The following is a 25,580-nucleotide window of genomic DNA, read 5'->3' on the forward strand; positions in this document are numbered from 1 at the left end:
ACCCGAATCGCCAAATGGACCGGTAGGGCCAACGAAAGGGCCCGCATGGATGACACGTATGAAATTGTTAAAGGTTTATAATATTCTTTTTTATAAAAGTGACTATCTGAGCGTCATGTTAAAAAAAATATTTTACAGAATCTACTCCATATGATGTAATAGCCTACATCCGTAGACAACTAGTAGGCTTCATCGTACACAGCGATTCTAAGGCAACATAAGGGCATATATGTCTTATGTAGATATAGAGCATGCGAACAGTTATCGATACATTATCAAACTTAACAATGATTTTGAGGATAGGTAGACCTAAATTTGAATGCTCAACATGATATACAATTTGTGGGCTTAATTGTAGAGAAACGCCTGGGCCGATTTTGACACCTAGTACGCCCCTGAACTAGACTATGATGAGGAACACTTCCGTGCTGGCATCTTGAGTAAGGCAATATTGCTGGCAGGCAAGCATGGTATAGAGTTGGTGATGCCGAGAATTTGCATTCAACACAGTCGGACAGACACACCGAGCAAAAACTAAATTTTGGAAGTTACTACATCACTTATCTTGATTGGTTAGAATCTTCATTAACATCTTGTTTTTCGAGCAATAAAAATGCTCAGTTCAGCCTGTTTTGTCATTATCCAAAAAGTATGCAAGAGCTGCCACATTAAGAAGACTTTTATCACCGTGCACGATAAGCGCCACCCTGTTCATCGCCAAGAGAAGCAATTCATTTGATGACAGTTTCGGCAGCCACGGTAAACTTTTTGCAGTTTTGTTTGATCGACCGGGATAAACTTAACAACGTGTACAGTAAATATTTTGTTCACTTGTTTACGACCGGGATAAACTTAACAACGTGTACAGTAAACATTTTGTTCACTTGTTTATGACCGGGATAAACTTAACAACGTGTACAGTAAATATTTTGTTCACTTGTTTACGACCGGGATAAACTTAACAACGTGTACAGTAAACATTTTGTTCACTTGTTTACGACCGGGATAAACTTAACAACGTGTACAGTAAATATTTTGTTCACTTGTTTACGACCGGGATAAACTTAACAACGTGTACAGTAAACATTTTGTTCACTTGTTTACGACCGGGATAAACTTAACAACGTGTACAGTAAACATTTTGTTCACTTGTTTACGACCGGGATAAACTTAACAACGTGTACAGTAAACATTTTGTTCACTTGTTTACGACCGGGATAAACTTAACAACGTGTACAGTAAACATTTTGTTCACTTGTTTACGTGTTGTTGTTTTTTTAATTTCATGAAACAGGTATTTACAGTACACTTAATATCGCATAGGGAGTGGGGCACTTGTATTCTCTGTAACAAGAAAATTGAAGCTACGTTTTTGAGCCATAGGTGGCAACTACCCCCCCCCCCCCAGCAAAAAATCCTGGGGGGGGGGGGGTCCCTGGACGCAATCATCTTCTTTTAACAGAGCTTGTATCAACTCACTCTGTCTGTCTGGTAAAAAGTTGGAAAATTTCTCCCACTTCCCATTCTCGGATCAATTGAAACTTTGCACGATTATTCATTGTAGGGGCCTACCTGATAAAACAAGAATTTAGATTCTACACAAATTTTTTGTAAACTTTAAGATTGAAGTATAAATTGTGAGTTGTAGTCCCAAAGTTACTTATACACTAGTAAAACCTCATTGAGTAAAGGTTGGGGAAATGCGTCGAGAACAAATATTTGGGTTAATTAATTTTCTTTTTACAATTTTAAAATATGATCACTTTTTTAAAATGTAAAACTTTGGCATTTATATTTGCGACAAAGTTTTATATTATCCTATGACTTGCAAATAAAAGTTGAAACTTATGAACTATAAAGTTCCTAGGGCTATAAAACCACTGAATATTATTGACACATTAAGATAGGGGCCTATACAATAGATTAGTCCAAGAAAAACCGTAGCATATTTTTTTTTTTTTTTTAAATCAATGTTTTTTAACCCAATTCTTAAATTGGTTCCAGATATGATGTGACAAAAAAAAATTTTAACACTATTAACTTTCACATTCTAATACATGTTGGGATTGGTTGTTAGACTTCAGAACAGAAGAGAACAAAAAGGTCTAATGAAACACTTATCCAAAACATAAAAAACATTTCATAAATGATACTTTGATAGACACTAGGATAAGAAGAAAAACAAAAAATACTTTAAAAAAAAATAGTTTATATTAAGTGTATTTGTATCAATTAGTTTGAGTTTTGTATTTAAATATTTAATAGATCTAGGCTAACAATAATAAATCTGCGCGATGCAATTTTTTTACAAAATGTTTTTATTTTGTGCAATTTCATGATTTTAGCTTTTTAAATATGATATGATCCTTTCACTTGTTTGGACCATTTGAAAAAGTTGGGGGAAGAAAGAAGGGGGTCTCTTCGGGATTGCTTTTTAAATGCATTTATAAAAAAAAAATGAACAACCTCAAGTCGAACTTGAGGGCTAAAGCTTACTGAGCCTCCTGAAGCCAATACACAAACCACTGTGCCAGCCAATTGCTTATAAAATAAAATATAATAATTTGTTATCTATTGTTAGCTTCAAACTTTAAAGCACAACCTAAAAGGTGTAAAGGGGGCTAATTTAATTTAGACCACCAAATCAGTCAAATACAATTTCTTAACCTTGTTTGAGATACCTAGCAAAATAATTAATTACCAATAGTTAATTAACTAATTGGTTTTCTTTTCATTCTTGTTTTGTCATGAAAAAAAAATTTCAAAATTTCAACTTGATCCAAAATTGAGTGTGGGAGAAATAATGTGTACAAACCTTTTACCAGACATACATACAAAGTGAGTTGATATAAGCTTTGTAAAACACACATTTTGTGTCAAGAGTGAAATTGATATATAAGCACTTTGTGCTTTGTGTAGTTCTTACTCTTCAACTCATTTTGCAGACTCCTCATACTGTTCAACCTAGACTTCCTTAACAATACCATTGCAGTGGACTAATGACAAATTAGTTGGTATACTTAAATAAAGGAAGATATAAAATGTTCAATAAACTTTTATTTCACTTTATCATCAATGTAAATATAATTGTTATATTTTATCCTAAACAACAATTGTCAGACAAACTAAATATTCTTTTAGCCTATGACAGTATTAGTCGAGTTGTTGTTATTCACATCTGTCAAAGATCTTACTCTGAGCTGTGAAGTTAATTCTGCCTCTGTGACATCAGATGCAGGGAAGAACAAGACTTTTGTATTTGCAGCAAATATGGGGAATCCATTATCCGAAAAACGTCCTTTAATGTCAGTGGATAACCAGACATAAAGAGCCACCACATTACTAGACAGACTTATTTCAAAAGTGTTTTGATCCAGTTTGACAACGCCAGAAATCTAAATAGGAATAGAACAAAGCAGTGGTATTTAAACATGGTTTGAAGGTATTTCATTTGTTCATTCAATTGACAAACATAACAGAAAAATCCAGTCAAATTATCTGGCAACATGGGCAGACAAAAAAAAATTAATTAGTATAAATGTTATTTGTCTCAAGCAGATACAGCTTTTAAAATGTAAAACAGTCATGTAAATAAAAAATTAATTGAATGGCACAAAAGATTAAGATTGATTTCGTAACATATAACCACACAATATGATTCAACAACATATACACAAGTTGGGCTACTTGGTTGGAAAGGCTGTCATTTATAACATTAACAAATCTCTGCAGACTAGCATTCAAATTAACTTTTAAAATAGCGGAGCAAAAGGAGGATCTCTACCACTTTATGTAAAAAAAAAGACTTTTCTCCACAAGATATCCTATGAAATAAAAGGATTAGTTGCAAAGTAGTAAAAAGCAAGGTTACAAAAGACAGTTTGTGTGGAAACAAAAACTCAAAATCGTCCCCCGAAGTGGTCCACCCAGGCAGGCTTCAATATTTTCAGAAAGAACATCCAAATGAAATTATATCAAGGACAAATGAGAGATAAGAATGGAGAAAGAAGGTTATCAGATCTTGTGTAGTGCCCCAACGGTCCAGCAGATCAAAGGATAGGTGAAAGTTAATGTAAAGTTAGATGTGAACCTGGCCTAACTAGTTCCCCGTTCAGACCTTGTGGTCTATAGGGCAGATGATGTAAAGTTCATCTGTTTTTTTGGCCTAAGGTTAACGAGGGTGTCATGTAGCCAGCACAACGACCAACCGCCTTTGCTTTTCCCCAACTAATGTCAGGTACCCATTAGAACTGAGTGGACTCAGAGGCGCCCAAAGATTCCAAAGTTAAAAATCCCAGTCTTCACCAGGATTCGAACCCGGGACCCTCGGTTCGGAAGCCAAGTGCTTTACCGCTCATCCACTGCACCTCCCCTGGCCTTACTGATGTCTTATAATTGATCTTATTTTTGAAAAGGCTCAATCTCTTAATGTTTAGGAAAATGAAGTTTATAAGATTACTATTCGTTTTAAATTAGGTCTAACTTATAATGCATACTAATTAGCTTTTTCTCTTTAAAAAAATACTTGCATAACTGATTTTAAAAATTAGATTTTTCACTTTCAGAAAAAAAAAGTAGCCGTTGCATCAGAACTTTGAATGGTCTAATATATTGTGATGTCCGATTTTCAATATCTATTCTAGTTTACGAGATCTAAACGGGACAGACGGACAGACATTTCACACAAATCTAATAGCGTCTTTTTCCCCTTTCGGGGGCCGCTAAAAATGTCTGCTGAAACCAAAGATGCTGAAATATTTAAGATGAGCATTCAAGAAAACGTTAACTCAAACTCTATGGCCAGAAGAAGAGAAAGCAATGGGAAGACGGCATGAAAGAATGGACTGTCATTGAATGAAATTCTAATCAAGGCAAAGAACAGAGAGGTATGGAGAAAGACAGTTGACAGATCCTGTATGGTGCCCCAACAGCTCAGCAGACTATGGGATAGGTAAAGGTGACGGCAAGAAAACTCTAAAACTAGACTTCTGTAATGTATGCCTGGCATATATTTGGTTAAGTCAAGTATGTAGATCCTTGTATTTTCCTACAAATCCAGCTGCGTCCAGTGATGCAGGTTTGGACCATTTTTGAATACAGTCAACAGAGTGTAATAAGTAGGCCATGACACAAATAAAAAAACATGAACTAATGTCTATTAATTCTCATTTTAGAAAAATATGCTGAGACCTATGCAAACAAAGTGCCTTCTTAGTTTAAAAAACAACTAAATGTTTTCTGTTGGTAGCTGTAGTGAAAAAAATACTTAAAAAACAACAACAAACTTATATGAAGTTAATGTATGATTGACCTAGACATATAAGTATTTGTGATATAAATATTTTTACCAATTGTTTTTCTTTAGCTTTCTCAATGCGCTATGATCCTATCACCTGTCTGGACCAGCAGTGAAAGGGAGAGGGAAGAAGGGGGTATCTTGGTGAATGTTTACATGATCGTTTTTTAAATGCATAAAAATGTTCACTTAGGGCTCAAGATTTCTTAAGGGGACAAATGCAACTTATTTCACCACATGTCAAGTATGATTTCATTCCTTTGTTCAAGATACCAAACAAAATAATGAATAACTAATAGTCAGTTAACTAATTGTTGTTGTTTTTTTTATTGATTCTTGTGTTGTCAGGCAAAATAAATAATTGTGCAAAATTTCAGCTTAATCCGAGATCGGGTGTGGAGAAATAATGTGTACAAACTTTTTACCATACAGAAAGAGTGAGTCGATATAAGCTTTGTAAAAAACAACAAGAAGATGTTTTCTGTTAACTGTTGGTAGCTGTAGTTTAACACAACAACTAGATGTTTTCTGTTAACTCTTGGTAGCTTCGGTAGCTAATATATCATGCAATAAAACAGTCTAATCTTAATATATAATCCTGACACACACTTACATTCATGTATTATTTTAAAAGTGTTTTTCTTTTTAATAAAAAAAAACAGCATGCAAAATTAATTTTTAAAAAACAAAATAGTTTGCTTTCAGAATTTAAAAAAAAAAAAAATTTAGTTGCTGACAAAATAAGGGGGAAAAAAGAATTCTAGTTTTTTTTTAAATTTAAATGTGATAGGCTATACAAAACTAATATTACAGGGGCTGCTAAGAATGAGAAGGTATGCAAAAGTTTTTAAATTTAAGTTGACATTATATTTTTTTTAAGTCGGCCTACATGAAAAATTATTTTCAAAATGTAAAGAACATTTGAAAATTGTTGTTTTTATAACTGCACTCTAACATGATTTATAATATGTAGCAAATGTAAAGTAAAATAACAATAAAACTCAGATCACTCACTCAACAATATACAGTGCATTTGACACATCAAATCATCTATCTAACTTAATATCCCACGTACAATACCTTCTGCTGGGAAACATAGAAAAACCGAAGCATTTATCAATTTGTTGTAACAATTGCTATGTAGTAATTGCTTAGAAGACCAACTTCTTAAGTGCTATGCTGCTTACCTGTACATTAGCTGGAGGTAGGGTTGAATATTTTGGATACGTCAAAGCAAACCATGTTGATGAGACAGGAACACCACTAGAGTCAGTTGATGATAAATACAGTATACATTTCTCTTTAGCTGGACAACCTGACTCGGACAGCAGATCATCAATAGACTTACGGAAAACTGAAGCAGATGTTGTTGTCAGCTGAATGAAACAAAAAGAAAAATATATTATTTTAAGAAGTATGAATCTAAATCAAAAATAGAGATCTTTAAGTATTTAAACAGAACAATAAATATTTCCTGAACAAGCCATGTTTAATACAATTTTTTAATGGGATCATGGGTTGGAAAAGGTAAGTAAAGCCAGAAAAAAAAGTGTTTTCTTAACATAATTTTATAAATATTTGAATAAAATAAAATGATCTAAAAATAATAATTAGATTTAAATTATTGCTGCCCAGTTCTGTTTTCTTAATTAAAGAAAAAAAGAGTTAATTATAATAACATTCATAAGAGACATTTTTTTTTCATAATTAAAATGCATATATTATAGAGTGCATCCAGAAATGAAATGAACATTTGGAATACACAAATAGAATATAATTATAATACTAATTAAGCTTTATTATCAAGAAGGAGCTTTGCTTTACATAATTATTTGCTTCCATCATCAGTTTTTAAAGAAAGCTAATTTCATTTTATATAATAATTTTTAGAAAGTAATTTGTAATACAAAATGATTTTGGTATAGAGCTATTAAATTCTTGAAGAGTTGTTAATTAGGTTTTGTGGTTATTTCTTACACTGTATGAAACATTCCATGAATACAATGCACTGAGGCTGCTGTATTGGTAGATATCTACTCTTAAGTAACCACTAGAAGCCTTAATCGCACCTTGAAGATATTTAGAAGTGTCTTTCGATGGAATCTCACTATTTGTGTAATCACTAATTTGAATCATTGGACGCAGTGACAATTGGCCTGATGAATAATTCAAATCATCAATATTCACTCTAAATGAGTAGAATACAATATAAGTGAAAACATACAGTAATATTATACAACAGTTTTTTGAATTCAAAAGTTGTTCTTAAATTTTAACAATTATAAGATTTTTTTTAAAGAGAGATGCAATGGAAAGCTAATAACGTAGACTTATATAAAAACAGGATTGCAGATCTTAGGGATTGAGAAAAAGAAATATATTATAATAGATTAATATGTTTTGTTTTTTATGTTGACATGTTTTTTGAGAGACAAATAAACTGAGAAACTGTCAACTATAGATTATATGAGTGAAAGAACTTTAGTTTCTTTTTACAATTTTCATATAATAAAACATTCAGATTATACACTTTAAACAGAGAATCATATAGACTATATTGTTGCAATAAGCTATATGCATTTTAACCCCATTTTTCCCCCTTAACTCTTTTAGTGTGAATTATTTTAATCTAAAAAAAGATTTTTGGGACAAACAAAAATTAGCAAGAGGGGTAGTGATACTAAAACTGAGGTAAGTTTTTTATTTTATTATAAAATCTAACATATTTGACTTAATTTAAAAGGGAAATGAATTGGCTACAAAAGTGTAATAAACAAAATAAATTATTAAAAAAACATTTTTTCTTTTAATTAATTTAAACTGAGTATGGAAAAAACAAAATATATATATAAATTCAATAAGAGATCGATATACTCAAAGATTTAATCTTATGATTCTACTTTTAATACATAAATATTGACAAATCCCAAACTTAAACACTATTTGTCACTTTAAAGTTAATAAAAGATGAAAAAGTGCATTGTTAAAATATTTTGGGTCCCGTGATATAAACTAAAAAGCGGAACCACTAAAACACTGGCTGTGAGTAATGCCGCACTGAAAGAGTAAATTTGGAATTTTTTGGCTAAGTTGATTAAAAAAGAATATTAGCATGACAGTTTTATTAAGAAGAGTAAAGAAAAAACTAAATATAAACCTTACCACTGACAGGATCTCTGACTTCTTTAACAGCTATTTCATCATTCACTATATATACATCTAATGTATTGTCATCCAGGTAATAAGGGGAGATAAGATTCCTCCTAAAAAACAACTTTGCATAATAGTGTAACATCTTCCATGATCCTGAGTAATCTGTTTTGTGAAGAGAAATGAATATTAAAAAATATCAAAATGCAATACATTAAACTTCATAAAGTACTTTCATGTCAAATTCTCTTTAAATTTCGGTTATTTTGAAATAAAGTTTTGGATTCTCAACAGAGTTCACACCTTGCATCATCTTGGCCAGCTACACCTCTGGTATCTTCTACAAATATTACTAAGGTAAGGGACAGTGGGTACCTGGATACAAGGCAACATTAACACTGTGTTGACAATATGAAGCTAATGGTCAGATGAATTACTTCTAGCTAAAGCTGTGACTGTTATGCTAAACATTAACTTTTCTTTAACAAAACATTAAGTAGAGAATGTTTGATGAATTAAATAGAGAATTTTTCTACAAGAGAACTAATGACAGAAGCATGTATGAGACTGAATGTATTGTTTGTTTTGTTATTTATGTAAAAAGGACTGGTGTTTTTGCAGTCACTGAGTTTTTATATGTATTTAACTTCTTTTATTCTGGATAGCTGGAGTTTTTATGGATTCATTTATTAAAATCACTGTATGCTAATTAGAGTAGGCTATATATTATTGATCTGCAGTGGTCAAAGTTCTAGCACTTCTAGAGCCATGTAAAGATACTGAAAATGAATTATAATAGAAGAACATTACAATACAATAATAAAAATTATAACTTTACCAATGGAAGCCCAAGTTGGCGCTTGCCAGATATCATTTAACTGCCAGTAGAGGGCGCCCATAGTTAACCCTCTACCATCAGGAAGTAACTCAGACTGATGTCTTCTATAATGTTCTGTCTGGCTTCTTATACACATGGCTTGATTAATCTTAAAATGAACATGTTTATGGATTATTAAGTGCAAAAATGTCTTGCGCATGATTTTAAATATTTAAAGATTACCTATTACACTAAAAATCATTTGCTTAAATATTTATACAAGTAACTTACTTGAGTTAAATAAATAAAATCAATAAATTTTTGTTTTTCATCTGGTGAGACAGGTAAATTGATATGTAAACTGACCTCAGCAGCCATTTCTTTGTTACCTTCAAACATATTTTTGTTCATAAAAAAAAAGCATTGAAAATTTTGTATGATAAAAAGTATGATACAATGAATGATAAAATGTGTTATGAAGCTCAAAATATGTCTTCAAAAATATGACATTCTTTTACTCTTAACTGTCATAACACATTTTAAATTCACTTTTCTAGGGGCTATTTGACCTACTTGATGTAGGTGTGCTATTAGCCAAACTAAACAAGAATCTAAAATACATGCATTTTATTGGGGCAGCTATAAATAATTATTTAAAGACTTTGTTATATATTTTCCTTTGGTAAATAAGAACTGAACAGGATATTTACAACAGAAAATAAAATGTTTCTATTTAAAAGTGTGTGCTTCTAGTTTTCTAACACTTCTGCTAGACTTCATAACTAGACTAAAAAAATTAAACAAACCTCCCCCATGATGTTGTCTATGGTTGACCATGTCAGAGTCCATAGCATAGTCATTACTAGTAAACACATCAGCTAGAGTTTCATTATTACACCAGGCCTGAACTCCATATTCTGATGCCATGCGAGGAATTTTGAAACCTTTTACATTCCACTGATCCACAGAGTAATCGTAGAAGTGCACTGTGATAAGAAGAATACACAAATAAATCTAAGTGAATATGCTTATATCAAACACCCTACACCTTTGATAAACAAAAAGTAATAGAAAATGTTGCTGATGGGCTGATTGAGGCATGTGACCAGTTGACTACTGGGGTGGCAATTGCATGATGTGATGCTACAGATTAGAAAGATGTTTTTTGGACATCTGTATGGTCTAGAGGCTAGTTCCCTTAGCAATGCATTGCTGCTAGGCAGAGTTGTTGTATCTGATGGTCACTGGTTTGTGCCTTGGTCAGTACAGTTCCTTATTTCATTATATTTAATTCAATTTATTGTAAAATTAAAAATTTGGTCATCAGTGCAGCCTTTATATGTAATATGTATGCATCATTCATTGTTTCAGCACTTAGCTTCACATTTGAAATAGAAAATGAGCATAATCAATGAATAAGTTTGACTGCCTTCAAGAAAAGTTCCATGAAGCAACTGATGTAATGCATGTTTCTGTTGCTTATCATTATCAAGGGTCTCATGCTGCTCTTGCATGTTTTAAGTGTTTTCTGGGTCAGCTGGGTGGGTAAAGAATTATCATAACATCCAGAACATGAAGCCTCCATTAAGATTCAAACTCAGAATGCTCTGTTGGTAGTCAGTCCTTTACCAATTAAACACTATGTCCTGATTTGACTTATTGATTTAATGTTAAACTACTACCCAAAGTAATCCAAACTAAAAAGAATACATGCAAAGGTGACGTATGCAATAATCTTGTGTTTAAAAGAAAAATAGACAAAGATACAACAAAAATTACATTGAAAAAAAAAATTATGAAGTCAAATAAATCAATGTATATATATATATATTATAGCATTGTATCCTTACCATCTCCATAAAATTCACTTCCTGGATCCTGTGCTACATAACCTTCTATAACAGTCTCCTGGCCATTAGATGGACTTGATGTTAAATAGTTTCTGGTTGGATCTTCAGCATCAACTGATTGTAGAGGAAGAATGCAATACACAGGAATCAACTAACAATAACATTAATGAGCACTAAGAGTCTCAAACTTCTATACTATGTACTATTTTATACTATAAAAGTGTTTGAATAGAACAGATGTCTTTTGAAAAAAATGGAACATGACATACAAATGTAACAGATTTTAGTTTGCAGATAACTAGTGTACTCACTAATAAGCTTGATAGTCTTGGCATACAAGACTAGATAATCAATGTAGTATAACATGTAATCTTTGTTAGTGCCAAACCAATTCTGTCTAAGCCCAGCTTCATTCTCATTATTTCCTGCCCAGACAATGATGGAGGGATGTGGCTTCAGTCTCCAGACCTAGAGTTATTTAATTTAAAAAATTTAAGTCTATTACAGCTCTGCCTTTGTCTTAAGAAATGAAAGAATGCCTAATAGAATCTAAAACTTTGGTTTCTATTTAAAAAACAAATACACTAAAGTCATACAAACTCATATTGATATGGCAAATAAAATACATTGTGAAGAAGTAAATTTAAAGAAACAAAATTACAATTTAGCCCTCCCATGACCTTTAACCCTTTGTGTATGTGCAGACTATCAATGCTGATGTCATCCTAATATCATCTTACTTGTTGTTTGATCTCTGTTGAAACAGAGTCTAGAAATTCTCCATATGTTGGGTACAAGGCCACGCTGAACATGAAGTCCTGCCATATCATGATACCCAGCTCATCACACAGTTCATAAAAGTCATCAGATTCATACACCTGCGTAGACAGTAACACAGATACAGGATTAGGTCTTAAAGGTAACACAAATATAGGCTTAAATGTTGCAAATATGCTTAAGTCTTGATTAGGTCTTAAAAGTAGCACAAATATAGGCTTAAATGTTGCATATATGCTTAAGTCTTGATTAGGTCTTAAAGATAGCACAAATATAGGCTAAAATATTGCTAATATGCTTAAGTCTTGATTAGGACTTAAAGGTAGCACAAATAGAGGCTTAAATATTGCAAATATGCTTAAGTCTTGAATAGGTCTTAAAGATAGCACAAATATAGGCTTAAATATTGCAAATATGATTAAGTCTTGAAGTGCCAGGGGAGTGGTGTCTGAGTGGTAAAGCATTTAGCTTGCAAAATCTCACTGAAAATAGGGATTATGGATTATTTAGAATTTTTATGATACCCCTCATTTATTAGGATATTATGTATTCAGAAAAGCAAAACAAATATTTCATCACCCCCAGAAGATGCCAGATTTCAATAAGAGCTAGGGTGGACGTAGCTATACAGAATATACAATTCAAGCCTATACAAGCTCAGGATTTTCTGTTCAGCATCTAAGCAAATCTAATCACTTAATAATATAATTTTTTTTTAAAGTTTAGTTAATGGCACTTACCCCACCACCCCAAACTCTCATAGCATTGGTGCTGACATTAGCTGCAGATTCTAACAGATAGCGCAGTTGATCTTTGGTAATTTTGTCTTGGAAGCTGTCTGCCGGTATCCAGTTACTGCCCTTTAGAAAAATGGGTACACCATTGATCTTGAAATAGAAAGTCAGCCCTGAAAGGAAACAATTTCATCATTCATCATTTAAAATATATGTTAAGAGTTGAGAGAACACTCTATGTAACTGAAGTTTGTATTTGTTGATGTATTCCAAATAATATCTCATTTTAAATGTTTTTATTGCTTTAAGAAATTACATTTTTTTTAAAAATCTCCATCTAAGTGAAACATTTTTAAGTAACAAAAAAAAACAACAATAAAAAATCCATTTATTATTTAATATCATGTTCCAAATGTCATATGCTAACAACATTGTGATCCAAATGTAACTATTGCTCTGTAGAAATATTACAACTCCTGACAGGAGACAGCTATTATGCACTTAGGCTGGAGTACAGTTCTTCAATCTTCTAGCTTTTCTGTATGCAGACTTATTTCCCCTGATTCCCACAGAAGGGCCCTAACATAATGATGTGTTAAGGACTGATTCTGATCTCCAAGATGCTTTAGGCTTTTAGATGCCACTGGAATGTAGACATTAAGTCTGGTTAAAGCATGATATACATTTTCTTAGTAAGAAAAAACAAACTACACAGTTTTTGAACAGCTTTCTAAAAAAAAAACAAAAAAAAAAACTGTAAATATTTGCTAATGGTAGCAGATCTGCCCTATAAAATAGGGTAATCAAAGTCAAAGAACAAATACCTTGCTCTGCATTACTTGAGATCATGTAGATCATGTTTGTTTCTTTGTAAAATGTTTGACATGTTTCTGATGTTCCTTCAGAGTTGAAGATAATTTACTCCCTAGTCCAAACCTCCCACAGGTTGACAAGTTATGGGAGCGGACAGGGTTTGAACCAAGGACCATTGATAAGTCCAAATGACAGTCCAGCATGCAAATTAAATGACCAGGCAACCATCCAGATCATGCCTTATAAAATTGTGTAAACAAAGTAAAGAACAAATACCTTGCTCTGTATTGTTAGAGACTTTAGTCTGCACAAGCTCAACGGTTCTAAAACCAACACGAATGGTTCTCTCTGTGACATCAGAGTCAGTAGCAAAGGTGACTTTCAGGTCATACAATGCTTGACTTCCATATCCATTAGGCCACCAAAGGGAGACAAGTGCCTTTCATTAAACAAAAAGAACAGACCATCACAATACCATACTAAAGTCCTGAACATTAGTATTAGTGTATTAGTTGAATGTTTGTGGGTTTTGGTAAGCAGTGTTTCAGATCATGTGGATGTAGTCACCTTTAACTATTTTTTGTTATGGATCAGTTTTTCTTAGCTTTTTTTTTTCTTCAGAGTACAACTATAATAGGCTTTTCATTTTCAAGTATGTTCCTCTCTTCTTCCACCACATACAAAAAAACATTTCTCCTCAAGTAGCATTTTGAAATTTCTTTTGAGCATCTCCAATATGCTCTCGAGGGCACACATATTATAGGTTGAAATAATAACTACTGTTAAAGGCTTTTCTTGTCTGTATTGGGCCCACTCAATTAATCTTGTGAGATTTATCATTTTCTAGTAAGTCTTTGAATTCAAAGACCGCATCACAAACCAAGAGATTAAAGACAGGGTTACTGCAGCGATCGGACCTCATGATGACCTGCTAACTATTGTAAAAAAACGCAAGCTTAAAATCTATGGCCATATCACAAGATCTTCGGGGCTCGCAAAGACCTTCCTTCAGGGAACAATACCAAGGAAAAAGAAGAAGAGGCAGACAGAGAAAGCGGTGGGAGGACAACATAAAAGAATGGATGAATGCCATTGAAAGAGGTTCTAAATAAGGCAAAAGACAGGGAGGAATGGAGAAAGATGGTCGACAAGTCTTGCTTGGTGCCCCAACAGATTAAGGGAAAGGTAAAGGTAAAGGTAAAAGGTAAAGTAAATCTTGAAGAACAAACACAAAAAAATCTTTAAATTTGTCAATTACTCAATGTGATATAGATGATTAAATTTTAAAATTTACTGACCTCAGGGACTTTGACAATAAATTTCACATAGTTATTGGATGCACTTGGTGTTACATTCATGCTGTAAGTAAGAGATATTCCTGGCAAAGTGGCAGTAATTGTCCCTTCATACTCGCTGTCTCCAACCACATCAAATATAGCTTCAATAATAACTTGCCACTCAGAATTCACTGCATGAAATGTAACCAAATTTAAAATACACACTCAAGGAAATAAAAATGCAACAATCCAAAAAATAGGTGGGGTTAAGCAAGTTTATTTGATATTTTTTCTTTTCCATTTGATTGGTAATAGCTGCAAATTTAATTTTTTTTTAAATTCAGACTGGTATACTACATATAAATCAAAATATATTTATGCTAAAAGTTCCACTGAGCTTGATCTTATGGAAGACTGGAAAAGCTTACAAATTTTGGGTGAATTTGATAGATTTGTTAATTTATTACTTTTGACAAACTATTTACTTTTTACCTACAATTTAAAATGGTAATGACAAAAACAACAACAACCTATTTTAACAAATATGTTGCAGCAAAGCAGAGAAAGAAACATTGCATGATATTGAGTATTTGAAATTTTTTCCCCCTAAACGCTCTTTCCAAGATTATTATTTTTGTTTGTACAAGGTTGCTATGAAAAACAACTGTTTCCAACAATTTTTATTTCTTGAGCAATTGATGAACACACATGGGATATTAATATAAGCCTCATAGGACTTTCTAGCATTGTTGATCTTAAAGCTGTTTCGAAGGATAAAAGCTCTTGTTTTCAGTAAGGGTAAGTTAAGGATGTTTCTAAGAATTTCAATAACAGTTGTATTTGCTTCTTCCCATCATTGTATACAGTAGATTATATAAGGACATCTTGCCCTTTGTCTACTTTTAGGGTCCAGTTTGGGGTAGACTTTCTTCAAGTTGTTTATCATATGCTAGGTCAATGTCTAGAATTTAGATGGATCAGTTTGAGATTGGAGAAATGCTGTTGAGTCTGGGTGTTTAAAGTGTTAGGGTGGATTGGCAAAGCATGTGATGCCTTGATTAGCATTTCAAATGTTTCATTAAATTTGAGTTAGATATGTTGGTTGAGCATGATGTGTTTTCAGCTCTATGTTGCCATGTAAGTTATATAACTCTGTTTTGTTACTTACTTACTTACTTAGACTTAGGTCCTCCCGCGCCGTTCGGCGCATTGGGCGGCAAGCTGTCTCCATAATGATCTGTCACTGGCAATGTCTGAAGCCTCCTCCCACCTGGTGTCCACTGTTCTGAGGTCCTCCATGAAGGTGTGTTGCCAGGTAATACGAGGACGTCCCTGTTTGCGCTTTCCTCGTTTTGGCTTCCATGTTATCGCAACTCTTGGTGTGCGCAATTCATTTTGACGTAGAACATGTCCCGCAAACCTCACGCGACGCTCAGTCACAACCTCACTAAGTGTTCGACTCCCAGTTCGGCATAGGATTTCCTTGTTTGAGATCCGGTCTGTGTAACTGACTCCCAAAATCTGTCTCAGCCATCTCTGTTGAGCCACATTTAGTCTTTTCTCAATTTTGACAGATGACTTCCACGTCTCACATGCATATGTAGCAGTTGGAATGACGATTGTGTTGAGAAGGTGTATTTTTGTCTCGAGTCCAATGGCTTGGCTAGTCCAAATAGGCTGCAGCCTTTGGAAAATGCTCCCTGCCTTTCCTATTCGGCACGCTACATCATGGTAAGCATCTCCATCATTTGTTATGATGCTGCCAAGGTACGTGAACTTGTCCAGCTCTTCAAGCTTTGACTCGCCAAGTCTGACGGGGACACCCTTTGCCTTATATCCCACTCGCATAATTTTAGTCTTATCCAAGTTTATGCGGAGGCCAATTTTGGGTGCCTCTCTGTCTAGGCTCTCCGTCATTTCTTGAATGCATTTATTTGTAGCCCCGAGTAGTGCAACATCATCAGCAAAGTCCAAGTCCGTCAATCGGAGTTGTTCATGCCATGGAATACCAAAGGCAGTCTGGTTCATTGCTCTCCTCATTATATAGTCGATGGCTAGGAGGAAAAGGAAGGGAGATAAGATGCACACCTGTCTCACACCTGTCTCGATTGTAAAAAACTCTGTTGTTCCCTCTTCTGTTTTAATGCAGCAACTAGACTGAATGTAAAGGTGTCGTAGGATCTGGACGAATTTTTCTGGGATACCGTATTCTCTAACTATTTTCCATAGTGATTCTCGGTGGACACTATCAAACGCTTTTTTGAAGTCCAGGAAACTGATCGTTAGCTGTTGTTGGTACTCAAGACTTTGTTCTATGATATTTCGTAAAACGAAAATCTGCTCTGTATATGATCTGCCTCTTCGGAAACCTGCTTGTTCTTCTCTGAGCCTTTCATCTACAGACTGTTGAAGCCGTCTCAACAAAACAGTGCTGAAAACTTTGCCTGGGACAGAGAGGAGAGTAATGCCCCTCCAGTTGTTGCAGTCTGCCAAGTTGCCCTTTTTTGGAAGCTTTACAATCACTCCCTTTTGCCAGTCCTCTGGGACTTTTGAAGTTCGCCAACAGAGATTTAAGAGATCAGTCATTCTGTTAACAATGCACTGTCCCCCATATTTTAGCATTTCTGCTGATATCATGTCTAGTCCTGGTGCTTTGTTATTCTTTAGCACTGCAATGGCCATGGTAACCTCCTCAGCAGATATTGGGTCTGTCTTGACCTTGAGATCATTGTCCGGAAAGGGGTCCTTGAATGTGTAAGTTAGGTCTGGCGACGGTTGGTTAAGAGTCTCTTTAAAGTGCTCTACCCATATTGCATCCTGTTCTTCTTTCGTTAACAAAGTTTAGCCTTGCTTGTCTTTTATTGGTGCCCCATGTCCACTCTTTGCTCCAGTGAGATCTCGGACAATACGATGGAGGGTTTTTGTGTCATTTCTGCTTGCAGCTGCTTGTGCCTCTTGTCCCTTCTGCTCAATCCAGTCCCGTTTATCTTGCCGACAGCTTCTCTTTACTTTCAGATCTGCTTCCCTATAGACTTCTTCCGCTAGGCTGCGATCCTGTGTTTCATTTTTCTGATCTCGTCTACGTTTGGCCTCTTTCCTCTCATCTATCAATTTCCATGTTCTGTCTTGTATCCACCGTTCCTTGTATGAACCTCGCCTCCTTCCGATAACTTCTTCCGCGCACCCAATAGTGGTATCTTTGAAGTTGGCCCACTCTTCTTCTAGGGTCAATATATCTGCAAGAGCCTCAAAGCGGTTCGTTAGTTTCAATTGGAACTGTGCTGCAGTATTGCCGTCTTTAAGCTTCTCTACATTAAATGGGCGGGGTCGTGTGGCTCGTTTTGGTTGGCGTTTCAATCGGAGCTTACATTTGCCACTGACAAGGTAGTGGTCTGAGCCGATATCAGCTCTTCTGCGGGTCCGCACGTCTAACAGAGATGACCTCCATCGTTTGGAGATGCAAATGTAATCTATCTCGTTGAAGGTTTCTCCATTTGGTGATCGCCATGTTTTTTTGTGTATTTGTTTGTGCTTAAAATATGTGTTTCCAATTGAAAGGCTGTTGGATGCGCAGAGAGAAATCAAGCGCTCGCCATTATCACTGATGTTTTCTGCAGAGCCATATGGTCCCATTACATATTCAAAGCCAGTTCGGTTGGGATTGATTTTGGCGTTAAAGTCTCCCATCAGTAGATTTAGGTCGTGAGTAGGTGTTTCATCAAGAGTGGTTTGTAATTGATTATAGAAATTATCTTTGATACTATACAATCACAAATGTAGCAAATGTTAGTCTGATAAAAAGTTGGAAGACATTATTTCTACCACATCACTTATCGGATCAAGTTGAAACTTTTTACAATTATTTATTGGTATAGATTATACATGAATCAATAGAAAAAAAAATACTGATAAGTCTATCAATTAATAAGTCAATTAATTACTGGTTATTAATTATTGTGTTTGATACCAACAAGGAAAATTAATCCTTTAGTATTCACAGATATGATTAAATATGTCTGGTTTTTGTCTCCTTAGATAATTGAACATGTTATTTCTCCCACACCCATTCTCAGATCAAGTTGAAACTTTAAACAATTATTTAATGTATCTAACAAAACATGAATCAAAATATTAATTGATTAGACAATTAATTATTGATAATTAATTATTTTGTTTTACATAAAATAAGGGTAATAGCTTTTGCATTTTTAGAGATATAGTTTAAGTGTGGAGTTCTTCCCCTTAAATAAACTTTGCTTTTTAAATTTATTTTTTATATTTTGCTTGTTTCTTATTTCATCTTAAATGCTCAAGCAACTGGATGAGAATTCATGTCAGGGACCCTGGCATTAAATACTTGAATAATACACGACAACAAATTTTTAGCGGCCCCAGTAAGGAGAAAAGCCGCTATTAGGTTTGTGCAAAATGTCCGTCTGTCCGTCTGTCACACTCAGATCTCGAAAACTAGAAGATATATGAAAAATATTATTTCATCATTAAATGCAGCTTGAAAAGTTTAGGTGCAACGGCTACTTTTGGTTTTCTAAAAGCAAACCGTTTAATTTATAAAATTAATTAAGCAAGCGATTTTTTCATAAAAATACACCAATTCTAAAACAATTATGTAAATGTAAGGGAGGCAATGTTACAATATGCTAACAAAGATGGACAATATTTGTGTATTTTCAGTATCACTAAGTCAAATATATTTTAAAAATGTACAGGAAATGTTTACAACAAATATAAATAATAGTTAAAGATGTTTTTTCTGGTCAACTAGCTGCTAAAATTAAAAGAAAACATTTCTGTTTGTTTATAAAGGCTAATAATGCATTTTGTATGTAAATATCACGCACATTTTTTTTAATGGACTTTTTATGCAGCGATTTTCGTGCAGTAGCGTTACGTCGCTACATGTTCAGGTGCTAAGCAATTCCTTAAACTTTTTTAAAAAATCAGATTTTATTTATTTTTTGTTGAGTGCCCCCATCCGAATAAAAGAAGATTATTTTTGTGCGTTTTGTCTGTTGGTCGGTCTGTCCGTCACAATTAGATTAAAAAAACTAGAACTCTAAAAGCTATTGAAAATCTGTTTACACTTTAATGTTTCACCCGTAACATCTCAATAGTTTTTAAGTATCTAAAAATTGATTGTTCCGGATTTTTTTGTGCAAAACTAATCAACCCCAACAAATGTTTGTTTGCTCTTCTAATTTATATTACATTCAATTTCCATGCTTAAACGTTGCAAAAACACATAATCAATAATATGTTGTTCCGTTTTTTATGTAAATAGCATATTAATGCTAAATCAAAATCTCTATACTGACTTATATTTCATTAAGTGTAAAAATGTTCCGGATATTGTTTTATAAAGCATGAATTATGCCTAATGATTGTTTGAAATCGCATAATTTACTAATATTACACTTATATTATTTGACAATGCGTCACTATAATTTGGCTATCAATATCAAATTGTTCCGTATTTTCATCTTTTATCAAATTTTAAAAATATCGACAATAGGTTGTTCAGGGCTTTAAATATTATATTTTTTTATTCTAGCTAGGCCGTGTGACGTAGTGTTTTTTTTCCTTTGACGTCATATGGAATGAATTCTTTAAATGAAATGCTTAAAGAACGCACTCGGTGCACCAAAGTCTATGAACACTCGATAAATGGCTCGTAATGATGAAGGCGATTTTTAGTCTAGCTAGGCCATGTGACGTAGTGTTTTTTTTTTCCCTCTGACGTTATATGGAACTAATTCTTCAAATGAAATGAAAAAAGAACTCGGTATAGTAATGTTTATTAAGTCTTGTTATGTGACTCGCATTTAAAAAAGGAATGATATCTTGATTTAGATCTAATCTAGATTTTTTAAACTAGATCTAGATTTTTATTACAGTATATCTAGATCTGGATTTATATTCTAATTAAAATTATTCTAGATTCTAGATCTAGAATTTCTAGATCTAGTTTAGACTAAAATAGACTAGATTAAGATGTAGAATTTAAATTTCTAAACTTAAAGTGTAAAAAAAAAGTGTAGATTTTCATTTCCAAACGTTTTGATCAATATTGTAATGTTTTAATATACTAAAACTAATCTACTATTTTTTATTTAATTTAAATTTACGGCAAATGAATCTTTGAAACATTATTACTTTTGACCATCAAAATTAAATCACCTCTTGAATATTATTTGCGAATATGCAGATCCGACAGGGATCCGACTTCGACGGGGGCCGCCTCTGAGTTTGTGTAACACAAACTCTCTTTGTAATCTTGTTTCTACATAGCTCTAGCTTCAAGACAATTAAAAATAAATAGGAGCTAGTTCTAGAACCTTCCAATGTTATTAATGTTGTTGTGTTTTTCTTTAGTGTATCAAAAAGGTTTTGATGAAACAATTTTGAATTAAAACTAATTATTATTTTAAATCAATATATACCTTTGTTAACAACAGCAGTAACATCTCGAATAATGGCTGAATCAAATAGCTCAGCATAAATGGGTTTCCTATTGGAACAAAAGATAAAAAGACAAACTTCTATTAATTGGAAAGTAAATTTTCCTTTGAAGATTTTTTGGAACTTAAAATTTAGTATACGGTACCAGTATGTGAATCTCACTCAATGATAACAAATTACTTTTGATTTCCAGAGTTCAGTTCAAGTACAGATATGAAGTTGTTCAAAGGAACAATTATTTCTGTGATTACAGAGCCCCTTGTTTAACAAATTTATTATTGATTTTTTTATTTCACTGCTTTATTTAGGAAAAATGAGCCTCAGTTTTATACATTTACTTTTGACAACTTACCAAACTCCCAGAGTTGGGAAAGATGGCCCCCAGTCCCAGCTGAATGAGCATTGTTCCTTTCTGATTTGATTCACATGACACTCTCCATTCTGGACAGATGATGGACATTCTGGAGGAATGACATACTCTGATCTGTTGGCCCGTTCTGCTGCCTCTTGTACTGGTGACTTGAAACTAATTACTAAATTAGTATTACCAGCCTGTTGGCATGACACAGTTCAATATGAATAAAAGAAAATACACATATTTCCAGCCTAAGGAGACAGCTAGTTTAGAAATGTGTTAAGTCTCAATAAAATTCATGCTCTTGGACACAGCCAGTCTAAATATTATCTGTCATTAACTATTGTTAGTCCAATAATCTCTATTTATTATTCCTTGAATACAGCATTGGACCAATATAGAAAGGAAATTTCTTTTCACTATTATCTTTTCAGAGATTTCTTTAATGTGATTATCTACTAAGGAAACATAGACAAAGTTAAATCAATGTTTTCTATACTATGTCTGTTAAGTTCTAATAGCATAATATATCTCAGAGATGTTTAGACCCATGTTGAAGATAATCTTTATTTTTACATTTTGGGTTACACAAAAATATTGTTGTAAAGTTGGGAATTTTACTAATCTATTGTGGAAAATAAAGTAAAAGAAAGTTTTAGATGACAAGGGCACAATAAAAAGTCACTTTAACTTTCCATTATTGATGTGAGGTTTCCATAAAATCTGGTTGGTCTCAGGAGTGTCATCAAATGTCTAATGACTAATTGTATTTAAAGTCAACTTCATCTCATTATTTTCTACTCAGCCATTATGACAGAAACAGATCACAAGTATGGTTTATTATTAAAAGAATAAAAAGATTTCAACTGTCCCAAAAAATGAATTGTGCTGCCAATTACCTTGACCTGGTCTGTGACATCAAAGACTTTCCTGACGAACATATTATCAGAGTGACCTACTACAGTATCATTCAGTGTAATTGTAGCAATTGTGTCAAGGCCTTCACACACAAGTTGAATTCTCTTAGCATTGGTTATAGTGCTGTTAACTATAGTATAAAGTAAAATACAAGTCAAACTTAAGTTGTCTTCATATCTAGAGAGCTCTTATTGCACATTGACATGAACAATTGATACATAAAATACTTTCCCAATGTTACATTTTATCCCATTGTTAAAGCCTAGTAGACAGGTTTAGTAAGTAAGTATCCCATTGTAAAAGCCTAGTAGACATGTTTAGTAAGTAAGTATCCCATAGTTAAAGCCTAGTAGACACGTTTTGTAAGTAAGTATCCCATTGTTAAAGCCTAGTAGACAGGTTTAGTAAGTAAGTATCCCATTGTTTTCCCACGCTTTTACACCAGTGTAGTTCATTTCTTTTCTGCCTCGATAGAGAACAGCATCGGACAGATAAGTTAACTTAAGACTATTTTGTGTTAATTGTTTTTTTTTGTTTTGTAGCTGATAAAGGCCTCGTGGCCCAAACGTCCTTTGTTTTACTTGGTCCGGCAGGGTTACATATATGCATGTTTTTCGTATTTTCTATATTGTTAAAGCCTAGTAGACAAGTTTAGTATCTATGGAAGATAAAGAACATCTGTTTTAATGGCTGACAGTTAACTAGGGTGTCATGTGGCCAGCACAACAACCCACCATTCTACTTTACCCAACAAATGTCAGGTATCCATTAGAGTTGGGTGGAAGGCCAGTAGTGCCCTAAAAGTCCCAAAATTAAAAGTCCCAAAATCTTGACCAAGAGTCAAGCCTGAGACCCCTCAATTCAGTGACTAATAATTTTTTTTTTCCAAATGACACATAGATAAACAAAAAAAAAAACAGAAAAAAACATAGCATCTGAATCAGAAATACTCAATCAAAACAAATAGTAAGACTGTAGTCTTCAAAAGTTCTGACGACTACTAATTTTTAAAAATATTTTTTTTACCATTATTATTAAATTCCTAACCCAGTTTAATTGTACAATATCAAACATGGTGTACTAAAGAAATGTACCTGGAAAGAATTTACGGTAATTCCAGTTTGTGCGTCCTACCCAGGCCAATTTGACATCGTTATCTCTATACAGTGGATCAGGTATAGCTTTTACATTATATAAGGCAGTGTGCACTGATCCTGGTACTTTCGCTGTTGTGGTAATAACTAACCCTTTAGAGAAAATACAAATGGCATTATTAATGAAGTGATTAAGCTAAGCTAATTGCAAGAATTTTCTAAAATGTTTACTTTATTTTTTTGAGATAAAATTTAAAAAAAGAACTGCATCTATACAGTATGTGTTTATAAAATAATTGTTCAGAGACATGTACGTAAATTGTAAAAGAAGAAAAAAAAACACTTACCCACAAAATAAGATAACTTTTATTAGTCCAATCAAATGGAAATTCAGCATAACTACTTTAACAATAACAATATAGATGTAAATACATTCACACATACACACTCACAACCAGTGCTTTTATGATATAGACTTCTATGTACTTCTCGATGACGACAGATGACCTTGTAAGCTTGTTGGACAGCAAGGAGTCAAATGACCCATTTCTTAACATGCTTCTGCAGGGTGGCTTCTGACCACACCATGACATATATTCCAAGAGTCCAGTGAATGAGCATACATTACTCTTGGCTCAAAGATTTTCAAGTTAAGGTTTTTAAAAAATATGGAGAAAGGACTGAAATGGAAGGGGACCAGTCCTTTATAAAAATCAAATAGAATAATCTTTAACCCACCAGTTATACTTAGTATTCAAATTCAATCACTCTCTATTTTATTCCCATTCTCTCTCAGTTATTTCATAAATAATTTTGTGTGCAGGCAATGCTTACTAATCTATTTTAGCATTATTCTTTTGATATAAACAAATATAAATTTACAATCCACTTTTTTATCAAGTTTACAAGGAAAAATTGTTTACATTTTCTTTTATTCAAACAAACTCTTAGCTATTTTATTCTGTAAACCAGTGTGTTCCAAACTGTGTTCCGCAGAACCTTAGAGTTCCATGAGGCCTGAATAGGTGCTCCACGATCTACTGGAATAATTAAACAGTAGGCCACCACATGAATTAATTTCTCTAAAAAATAAGCAAAGTGTTCTGATAAATACTCGGATGTGCCAAGTGTTCCATTAGGGAAAAAGTTCGGGAAACACTGCTGTAAACTAAATTTTAAATTCCTGTTTTGTTAAGGGGAGAGCAGTAGATCATATTCTGCAGATTTTTTTTTTGTATCATTCTTTTTGTTGATTTTTTAAAAATAGATCCACAACCAAAAAATGTTTTAAATCTTTCGATTTGAAAAAAAAAATCTTTGAGAGATCTGGAAGAAATACTGGGTTCAGGTTGTGGGTAAAGATTCCTTAAAGATAGATAAAATAATGTGACTATATTATAGGACAGTTATTTGGCTACACCTATAATAAATGTGTACAAATGTATGGCATTAAAACAAGATGAATGCTTCTTTTAAGTGTTTCTCATAACATCTTAGATTTTTAAAAAAAGTATTAACCTGGACCTTGAGAAGTCAGTACCCAGCGCTCATCTGCAAGGTCAAACTTTGTGTATCCATGGATATGACTCAATAAATTGGCTGTCAAACACAAATGAAGAACAAAACCAATACGACTCATAGAATCCATCTTGAACACCATTAACACTTTCATCTGTCTAATTTTCAAGCAGCCCCCTTATCAGCATTAGTGATAGCAGTTTTTTGTAATTTTTTTTTGCCTACTTCAACTTCACTCAAGAGTAATCTAAACAGGTCAGAGTTGACAATAGAATGGTTGTGAATGGGGTGATAAATATATCCATAACATTCTTTTCAATCACTTTATCAACCTGATAAATAAGTGACTACCAACTTATAAAAATGCATCTTTAAATCCAGTAAGTTTTAAGTTCAGATTTGAATAAGCATCTTTGAAGTATTCAAGTTCACTTGCACTATGGTCAGAGGTGGTGGCTGATTAAAGATAAGGAAAAATGTCAATAATGGGAATGTACATGAAGA

At 33.4% G+C, this 25,580-nt stretch overlaps 1 protein-coding gene across 1 annotated transcript; it reads right to left on the bottom strand.

The window, feature by feature from the left end:
- Positions 1-3,037: 3,037 nt before the first annotated feature.
- Positions 3,038-25,431, bottom strand: LOC106055083 (beta-mannosidase-like). The gene is made up of 18 exons (XM_056004236.1): positions 25,077-25,431; positions 23,559-23,711; positions 22,446-22,594; positions 21,544-21,743; positions 21,173-21,240; positions 14,736-14,905; positions 13,714-13,876; positions 12,631-12,797; positions 11,854-11,991; positions 11,425-11,581; positions 11,114-11,227; positions 10,070-10,249; positions 9,555-9,652; positions 9,285-9,432; positions 8,459-8,611; positions 7,274-7,452; positions 6,484-6,672; positions 3,038-3,395 (listed from the first exon to the last, which is right to left on the bottom strand). The coding sequence occupies exons 1-18, from the start codon at positions 25,228-25,230 to the stop codon at positions 3,138-3,140; spliced, it is 2,838 nt and encodes a 945-aa protein (XP_055860211.1). The 5' UTR covers positions 25,231-25,431; the 3' UTR covers positions 3,038-3,137.
- Positions 25,432-25,580: the final 149 nt, after the last annotated feature.

The sequence above is a fragment of the Biomphalaria glabrata genome, chromosome 11 (genome assembly GCF_947242115.1).
Source record: "Biomphalaria glabrata chromosome 11, xgBioGlab47.1, whole genome shotgun sequence".
Classification (NCBI taxonomy): Eukaryota; Metazoa; Mollusca; class Gastropoda; family Planorbidae; genus Biomphalaria; species Biomphalaria glabrata.

What these genes read in the sequence shown, in the direction of transcription:
- LOC106055083 (XM_056004236.1), bottom strand. Translation starts at nt 25,230, where the DNA reads ATGAAAGTGTTAATGGTGTTCAAGATGGATTCTATGAGTCGTATTGGT. An exon ending in CAAGACTATCAAGCTTATTA is followed by an intron (nt 11,228 to 11,424) that starts GTGAGTACACTA and finishes CTCTACAATCAG; the next exon opens with TTGATGCTGAAGATCCAACC. An exon ending in ATTTTATTTATTTAACTCAA is followed by an intron (nt 9,433 to 9,554) that starts GTAAGTTACTTG and finishes GTTCATTTTAAG; the next exon opens with ATTAATCAAGCCATGTGTAT.